Below are 9,786 nucleotides of genomic sequence, written 5' to 3'. Positions count from 1 at the left end.
AAAAAGCCCAACTTTATGTCTGCTAATAAAAAGCAGCAAATAAAGGAATCTGTCAGAAGTAATAAATGCAATGTAAGAGTAAATTAAAACCTAAAATGCTTTCATCGTTGTTGCTGTGCTCAGCATCAGCCGTGATGAATTGGTGACTCTTCTGCCATCCTCCTGCGACAAGCACCAGAGCTGGGCTGTCCCACACCTGTGAGACCATCGCCACCTGAAACGGGGGAGCCTGGCCACGAAGCACGCCAGAGACAGCAGCCTGCAAGGAGCCCCTATAGGTCGCTCCAGGTGTATTTTAGCCCAGGAGCATTTATGGAAAATACTTGGTATTCACTGAAATCTGGTGTGCTTTGAAGAGGAAAAAATGTGTTTCAGAAGTATTTTTATGAGCCCTAGGAATAAGTTCTTTCTGGCAAGCGTGACCAAGCGGCAGCCAAAGGGGCAAGGGCTGCGGTGGTGGCTTCTCTGACCCTCCCCTGACTGGGGCAGTGAGTCTTGGGGCAGGGTTTGGGCAGTGCACCCAGCACCCGTGTCCTGCAGGACAAAAACCTGGGCACCTGGGACTGCTGCTGCGCTGGGACCTCGCCGTCAGCCTGGCTGTCATTGCTGTAACACCAAACCCAACATATTTGGGTTCCTTGACACGTCCCCACTGGACCTTTCACCTCTGGCACATCCCCACGGGGGAAAGGAGGACTCTTTCCCTTTCCAGCCCCCAAAGCCTCCAAAACAAGGGTTTGCCCAGGCGGCGTCACCTCCAGGAGCTGAGGCACTGGGATGCTTCTCTGGGATGTAGATTATCAAATCCACCTCTTTTCTCTGCACATGGCAAGAGTTAATTGTGCTAGCGTAAGAATATTATTCCAAGGGATTATTTTAAAAATTACCATTTTTCTTACAGCAGGGAACATATCCAATAATTGATGTGGGAATATTAATGCAATATGTGTGTGTTATCAATTTAGAGAAGCAGAAGACATATTTCCTTAAGCTTCTAATCATTTATACATATGACCTTCATTTATACAGCAGAAGGGCTCTTCCAGAGAGCTACAATTCGCTTCAGATGTTTAGCTTGGGTATTTTACTTTACCTTCCAGCTGCCAAGTTTGGGATTATTTAGCAGTAAAATTAGAAATGTGGATTTGAATATGTACCAAAATCCTGACAGGTGTTAATGGAACTCAAGTTGAATATTTTATTCTTTAAATAGTAAAAAGTAAACCTGCATTTGTTTAGCTTTGCCTTTCTGCCAGCTATATCAGGTATCTTGTGTGACTAGAATCACTGTTTTCTGTACATGGTCTTCATGGCAGTTTCCAGTGCCTGTTCCCAGCTCAGGCTATATTTATAATCCTAGCGGATTTCAGCTCCACGGAGAATTCCACAGACAAATGTGTGGTTCTCGACCCAAAGAGATAGGAAAGAAAACTCATTATGCTATATAGCCTGGATTTGCACAATGTGCCTGAAAGATGCAAATAGGCACCTAAGAGGATTTTCAGGAGGAAACAAAATCCTGGAGGTGAAATTAAAGCAATTAAGACAGCTCTAAAAAATCCCACCTAATGCCCTTTTTCATTTTCAGGTCTTCAGACACCGTTGAAAAATCAGCCCTTCAGGCTGATATAATTCCAGATTATGTCTTTGGGTTATACTCGGTGCAAACTCTCATTCAGAAGGCTATCTCTGGGTACTGGGGGGTCCCTGGTTTTGCCCAGAGAGGTGATGCAGATCACTGCTGGGGCTGTGATGTTTTGCAGAGGAGCACTGGGTGCTTGGGGACACTGGCAAAGCACAGGCTCAGCTTTCTTTGTTACAGGAGATGTGCAGCGAGGGATTTACGCTGTCTGGATTTTGATGTCCATCATTTGCTCCTTGCACCTTCCTGCCATGGACTGACTCCCCCTTGGGTGGCACCTTTCCTTTCCCAGTGCCCTAGGGGAAGCCAAGGTGCTGGTCTGGCAGCTCCTGGATGCCTGGAGCAGGGTGACATGAAGCCACCCCTTATTTAAGAAGAAAATCAGGAAGCCAGTGTGTGAACCACATCCTGAGCTCAGGCGCTGGGAGGGGCAGAGCTGCCCAGGGGCTCCCTTGGCTGCCATTGCCATGGGAAAGGGGAGTTATGCTGCCCTCCTGGAACACGGGAAGGCTGAAAGCACAGAGAGGTGGGGCTGGGCCTCCAGTAACCCAGTTTAATCTACTCCCTCCCTAGCCCAGTCCCCCAGTCCCTGGCCAGTGTCTCCCCATGTCCTCCCATGTCCCTGTATCATCCCTGTGCCCTGTGGCCAGTCCTGGTCCCCTGCTCTCTACCCAGGGAGGGGGCAGAGATGTGGCCTCTCCCAGAGGGAAGGGAAAAACCCTTTGAAATCAAGCAGGCCAAGGGTAGTAAAAGTCCTGAAAATTAACATCATGCTTTTCTTGGTGTCCTTGATTAATTGAAGAGAACTTCTACATAACACAGGGCCAGAAATACACTTCTAAAGTTGGTTCACTTGGTTCTGAGTGAGAGTTACTGGCTCCAGCCAGAAAATCTGTATTAGTGCAGAAGAATTATTTGACTTTTTTCTGGCTTCACCACCACTACAGAAACCTTTTTTGCCAATGGAACAGACAAACTTCATCTCAGCAGAACACAGGTAGAAAGCTCGATCTCATCAGAGCTTTATCTAGATTGGGGGTCTCTCTGGTTTAGACACCAAAGAAAAATGCCCACCAGGGTGTGACTGGTTTTGCAGCTGTGTGCAGCTGACAGCCCCCAAGCCAAGGTATGCAACCTTGTCGGGCTTTCACAGCATAGCAGGCTGCAGCTCTTTTTCTACTGACTTCCAAATCACTTAAGAGAGTTTGCAGTTTGTTTGAAATTTAAGCAGAGAGGAGCTTTTAGTGTAACTGCTGATCACAAAAGGGCTTATCTCGGGAGGGAATATTCCAGTGGATTTTTTTGTCAGAGAATTAAATGGTACAGGCTGGCTATTTTTGACATCTTCTGTTGTGCTGAACTTCTAATTTAATAGAAGCACATTACTGGAGAAGTGAACCACACTGATAAAGGTTTTAATAAGATCATAACAAGAACCATTGAAATATTTTACTCTTAGGCAATTTAAATTCAATTTACAGTCACTGTTTATTTTCACATCCTTGCTTGTTGTTTTAAGAACCGTGTTCTTTTCTGCACTGCTTGCGTAACTGACATCTATTGCAGAATCAGATTGGTGCTCTTAATGTGCTCTGGAACTTGGTGTTTTGGACCTTTACCATTTAGAAAATGTACCCAACTGGAAGGACAGTCCCAGAAGTGAGGAAGCCTTTCCACAAGCAGCAGCTGTCCCTGCGTTTTATTGTGTACATACTAGAAAATGTGATTTGAAAAGGTACTCACTGACTCTTTTCTTTCTGTGGGAGCATGCCTGATACCTGCCACAGGCTGTAACTTTTTCTTCTGCAGACCTGAGGCTTTGGTCTCGCACATTCCTGTGTCATGTTGGCACACCAGAATTCTGGAATAATGTCATTTGGTTGGGACATGCCGCATCTGTACCTCTCATGCTCATTTGCAAAGGCACCTCTGCAGCACTGAAAGGCAGATTACTTCTAGAGCTTGTGAAGTATCACTGCTAGTAAACAGGAAAAGAGTAAGCGTTTGGTTTTCTATATAATGAAAAGCTTGAGCTTGATTATATTAAAAATGTAGTGGTCCTGCTGAATGTTTGGCTCGCATCCCAGCTGGTGGAAAGTGCAAGGAAGCTCTTTAGCTGCTTCAGTATGAACTTGAAATTCATTTTCTCTCTCCCAGCTTGCTTGGCCACTGAAGGTCAACTTATTTCAGTCGTTCCTAAAGCGTACTGCACACACGCAGCGTGCAAGCACGGGGTAAATGGGGTTTTCATTCACTGGGGAAATGATTTGTAGCTATTTATAAATTAGTGCTGTAATTTATTATTTGAATTCTGTTGCCTAGATTGAAAAAGTATCTGACAGTCTACTGGAACCAGCAGTTCCATTTTAATTCCACAGAGTAATAATTTTCAACTATTATGAAGCCTAACTCCAGTTATTATACGTATTAGTTGGTGGGGTTTTTACAGCACCACAACGAGGAACTTGCCAAGCAATAAATTCCATTGAAAGGTTTCTTTGTGTCTTTAGGAAAAGCTTACATGAGACACTTCCCTACTTACATGTAATAAAAGGAAATAATGAAGTACACAAGCACACGAGTAACCATTAACTTGTGCTATTGTGTATTTTAATGGTTTTATTATGGATAACTTTCCAAACCATACGGACGCAAATGAGCGCCTTTGCATTTCTCTGAATCTATCCTTTAATTTACAGAAAACCTGATTCACACAGATTCTGGAATTAAATCATCGCTCCAGCTGCTACGCTTTAAGTTTCCCAGACCTTTGTGAATCATTGTGTGGTTTTGAACAGCCTGGTTGTTGTGACATAAATATTTTTGTAATTGATCAAATATGTTTAGGTTTGGTTGGTTTGTATTTTTAACTTTAAAATGTCATTTTTAGAAGGATTTCTTTAATTTTTAGGAAATGAGATTAATCATGTTTTTAAGGCACGATTTCATTTTAATGTCTCCAACTAATTGGAACATGGGAATGACTTTGATTTCTGTATCAGCCAGTACAGCTTTCTTGGGCTCTGGATATGATTTTTCTAAGCCCTCCTTCGAAAGCTCTGGAGCTCGTACTGCTGGGCAGTCATTAAGTTATTATTACCTGCCTCTTTGCTTAGCATGGCAGGGGAGAGTTTGGGCTGCTTACGTCTGAGATGAAAAAAGTTGATGCATCAGAGTAGGTAAGGAATGGGACAGACAGCCAAATGTGGCAGGTACCGGAAGCAAAGCTGTGTGCAGAGGCTTAAAGCATAAATTGGTGCCTTTTTACATGCAACTCCAGGAGAGGAATGGTGAGTCAGTGCTGCCAGGGATGGCTTGTGGCAGGCAGGGCAGCCACAGCTCAGGGCTTTGCTGCTGGGACAGGGCGTCCTTGAGAGCCAGAGATGTTGAGGAACTGTTTATAAAAGGTTCCCCCATGCACCTTGTTCTCTAGTGACTAACTCTAAAGCTTCCTGAATGTCTAAGTTTCATTCAAATTTCTTGAGGACAGAAAGCTAAATTGGGCACAGAGGCACCCTCACGTACACTAACAAGGTGCAACAAGGAGCTGGGGAACAAGTAAAATGTTCATGTAGGCTTTATGGTTGGCACAAACCATGCCTGGTGCTACATGTGCTGCTATAAGATGGCATCCAGGGTTTTTCCCTCATTTGCAGAGGTCATTTTGGCTGAGGAGAGGTGCAGCAGCACCTGGGTGCTCGATGCTCACATGGGAGAGGATTCCTGAGCCACCAGGTGCCGTGCTGGATCTGAGCTGCATCCCACATTTCTGGGCCTTTAATGTTGGTTGTGCTCCTTCAGTGTCATATAAAGAAACATTTTTGTGTTTCTTTTCTCCCATTTCTCCTCAGCTGCCACCCCAGCACTGCTTTGCAGAGGTTTGCAAAGTGCCCAACAGAGGCAGGGAGCTGGGGACCAAAGGCTGTGGGCTGGTCTCAGGGCTAACACCCTTGCAGAGAGCAGGGTCTTGATCCCCTTGAGAGTTGCTTCCTGAGGGCTGTCTGCAAGTCTGGGACACTCTCACGGTACCCCTCTGATTCCTTACAAGATGTTTGCCAAAGCTAGGAACTGCCAAGAGTTGCAGCTGGCAGCCCACAGTGGGGCTGCAAAGGACACTCGGAGTGGCTGGGGCATTGGAGACCTCTGGTTTCACACTGCTACTGCGTTTTCCCCAGTACTTTGGCTGCTGGCTTCACGCGTTGCCACCAAATTGTGCTTTAAAATATATATGTATTCGCTGTGGTTGTATATCTTTGTGACTGTAAGGAGAACAGCAGTCCTGTGGACCTGCTAACACCGCTCCTCCAAGTGCTGCCAAAGAATCACCCCATTCAGCTCGGGGGCTGCTCACTGGATTCTGAACATGCAGCTGCGAAATGTGGTATTTTCTTAACATGCCACCGAATTTAGCTTTTTTTCCCCCACGGAATTTACTATTTTGCTGAAGCCAGGTGCTTGACATTTTTCTGCCGGTCCTTTTGGGGGGTGTGCCATCTTCTAGCAGCTGCTCCTTGGTGTAGGCTGTTCCTCTGGGGGGCAGCTAGCTGGTTTATGGGCCTGAAAACCAAAGGGCTGGGGCTTAGCACTGGCATGCCTGGCATGAGGGAAGGGCCTCGACAACACTGCACGAGCACGGGGCTGCCAAGCAGCTCCTGGTAGTGAGGAGGAGGGAGTGAAGGAGGAGAAGCACCACCCTCGGTCACTGGGAGGTTTTGACCCAATGTGAGTTTTTTGGTGGTGCCCAAAGTAGCTCAGGTAACTGTGAGCTGCGGGTGAAGGGGAATTTGCCAGAGAGGAACTAATTCTCAGTCTGGGAGTTGGTGGTGGTACCTGTGGAGATTTACCTGGTGGTGCTGGGCATCAGCAGCATTTCAGGTGAGCTCCCCTGGCTCCGACAGGCACAGGACAGCTGCCTCAGGCTGCCCTGCTCCTGGCATGGGCAGCTTCTGGCCCTGTCACTGGGATTCTGCAGGCCCCTTGGTTTTCCCCATGTGCACCTGAGCTGCTTTAATTTCACACCTGCTGAAATGTCACTGCTTGGTTTAAATCACTGCTGGGCATGTTAAGAATGTGATATGAGGATTCATCAGGCAGACCGATGGTTTTAAGAAATGACAGTAGACTTGTTTCCAGTTTTTAATGCTTTCTTGTAAAACTGAAAATATAAAACCAGCCGAGCAAAAGATTTTTATATACATGAGGTCTGTGATTAAAAAAATCCTTTTAGTTAAAAAAAAAAAAAAAAAGAAGAAAAGAATTGACCAATGAGTTAAGTGAAAACTGATTAAAGGGACCAACGTTCTCAAACTGAAACATACCTTTCAGGAAAAAAAAAAATCTTTACAAGTTTATTATATAACTTACATTTACACTTTATGGAGAGAACTTACAAAACAAGCTGCTTGAAATGCTCCTCATTCCCTTAAAGCATGAATTTCAAAGTGCCACAGCAAAGGAACAGGTTCCAATATTATCTTATACAGACTATTCATGTATAAAATGGTTTGGTAAATGTGAGGTGTTTATTTAAATGAGCACATATAGGGATACAGACTAAATAAAAGTACTTGAGCAACACCTTTGTTATTACATACACAGTTATAGGTATAATAAAGGAAGGAAGGTCAGCACTGCTCTTAGGTATCTGTATAGATGGGAGGAATGTGATTCAAGCAGTGATCAAAGGCGCTGTTCTGGAAAAATCCGTTCTCGTCAGTTCCGTTGGACACCATGTCTTCAGACGCACACTGAGCTTCAGAGATTGCCTCATAGCCTGCAAGCGTGACAAGTTGTATGGACACGATTTAGCAGCAGTACATATAAGGAAGGAAGCATGGTTTGAGGCCTGGGATTATGCAGCACAGCACAGTGCTAATGACAAGACAATAGGATTTACCATCAAAGCCTTACCCAGGAGATACACAAACTAATCTCCACGGGCACTTGTGTCATAGTGTATGAGGCTCCCATTCATTTCTGCGGACAGCTACCCATTTGCAAGTGAAGTGCAAGTATCAGAGCATGACTCCCTCGGGACTTTACAGTTATTATCTGAATAGGATGTCTAAACAATGAATGGGCAAGGATCCTAGTAAGTGTGAGCTAAAAGTGATGTAGTCCTCTTGTTTTGTATGTTTTTCTTTTTAATGGCACTTACGAAAATGTTCCATGTGTCTCCCAGCTGCTCTTAAGCTTAAGGTCCTGCAGAAATTTGGATCCTGCCATTTGTTGTATCCCTCTATACTGCAGAGCCAAGGTCTGGAAGTGGTGTCTGGGTTGGGTCAGGCTCACAGGACAAGTGAAAGGAGCTGTGCACCATGTTGTCCTCAGCCCACCAAAGCTCACCATGCTGCTGGCTCCTCACCTGTCTGAGGTGGCTGGTGCTTATCAGGCTACCAGAAAGCCATTCTGGTGGGGAGGAGTTTCTCTGTCCTTCTCCTTTCACAGTGAAAACCCTCCACAGATATTGTAACCTGCCCCGAGCTGTGCATCCCTGTGGTAAGGAACAGGTTTGCCTGTACCACCTGTTTTGGTTGGGTCTTTAAGAATGTGTCTGGATGAGCTTCAGCACAGGGTTCTGACCCCTGCCCCCAGCCCACAGAGCCCACCTAGCATAATTTCAATAACCATCAGCAGCATTAAGTCAGCTGAGGCAACACAAGGAGCAAGATCCTTCTTGTTAAGATCTCTCTTAAGATCCTTCTTGTTAGGATCTCCCCCTCTATAAAATGAGGCTGTTCCTTCTGTTCAGTGTTTCTCATCTCTTCAGCCTGTCTAAGGCTGCACACGTGTGTGCTGAGGTGTGGCAGAACCTAACTGCTCCAGGCTTTTAGGTGAGGTCTCCGGGCTATCCAGCACTGCTGGGAAAGGCAGTCTTGGAGTCCTTAGAACTTAATGACAGGTAGTTTACTATTAGGGCTGGTTTTATTATTGGAGACAAAATTCTCTATTTATTTATAGTTCTGCATTTTCCTACGACGTACTCATTTATGGGTCAAATTCTGCTGTTTGCAGAATTCTGGCATGCAGCATATGGCCAAAGACCCCAAAAGAGAAAGTCAGCCTGTTTATCTGCCCTGTGCTGGGTGTCAGTCCAAGTGGAGTGACTGGTATTTTGATAAGCTTTGTGAGTGTTTATGTTATGCTAATTTCTATTTGATGAGCCTGTACACAGGGTGGATGCACAACCGCAGATGGACAAAACCCAAGATAAGCATACACCCAGAAATCATTATTAGATTCCAGATAGAGTAAACTATCCAAACTCCTGAACAGAAAATAAAAATTTATTGACTGTTAATGTGATTCATGGAACAGCTGTTTGCCAGTCACATTTGGCATGCCTGTGAGATGAGAACTCGTTTAATATTAATGGTGCTATAAAAGCTTGAAAAAAATTAATACATAGCCTTGATGAATCTTGCCAACCTCAATGGTTCTTTCTGACATACAAAATGATGAGATAAGATTTATATATTTCACATATGTATATATATGTGTTTCAGCCTCTAAGTATTTGCATACCTCAATAACCACTCTAAAAACAAAAATATTACACAGAAACATTTCATAATAGTTTAGACCCAGAGAGAAAAATCAACTGTTGTTGAAGTTGGTGTCTTGCCATAGTATTATTCTTTGCTCCTACAATTTCTTTGGGAAAGTTTATTTAGTCTGTTCTTTAAATATTGCAGTCTGTCAATCTAAACTTGAAATTTGATGTTAACATGAAAAAACTATGTTTTAGTAACATCAAACTTATGAATAACACAAAAGAATTCAAAGTTGAAGTTGAAACTTCATCTTAAACTTTTCCCTTGTGCTAGTCACTGATGCATACACTTTCTAGTACGGAACACCAGACAAATGCATGCAGGCTCTCTCTGAACAGAGTCTCCTTTAATACAAAACAAACAGGAAAGTCAACTCTAATTTTGTGGTCTGACTCAGACCCCATTTCAAAAAGCATTTAAACATATGTTTTCAGTATCGTCCTTAGCTGAGATGCCCTCCTGAATTCCAACATGAAAAATTTCTTGGAGATACGTAAGTAAAGATTGGGGTAAATGATACTATTTCATGGCTCTGACAATACTCACATTTTGTTTGATTTCAGTAATTCTGTCAACTCTTAACTGTGGTTT

General features: G+C 44.1%; 1 protein-coding gene across 1 annotated transcript in view; it reads right to left on the bottom strand.

Annotated features, from left to right (window-relative positions):
- Positions 1-7,278: 7,278 nt before the first annotated feature.
- GLIS1 (GLIS family zinc finger 1) overlaps positions 7,279-9,786 on the bottom strand; it is a 195,415-nt gene continuing 192,907 nt past the window's right edge. The window contains exon 10 of the mRNA XM_032191805.1: positions 7,279-7,415. Within this exon, the coding sequence (XP_032047696.1) occupies positions 7,279-7,415 (137 nt within the window). The remainder of the gene's footprint in view (positions 7,416-9,786) is intronic.

The sequence above is a fragment of the Aythya fuligula genome, chromosome 8 (genome assembly GCF_009819795.1).
Source record: "Aythya fuligula isolate bAytFul2 chromosome 8, bAytFul2.pri, whole genome shotgun sequence".
Lineage (NCBI taxonomy): Eukaryota > Metazoa > Chordata > Aves > Anseriformes > Anatidae > Aythya > Aythya fuligula.
Note: the sequence above shows the minus strand (reverse complement) of the source record. Positions and strands in the feature narration are given on the sequence as shown.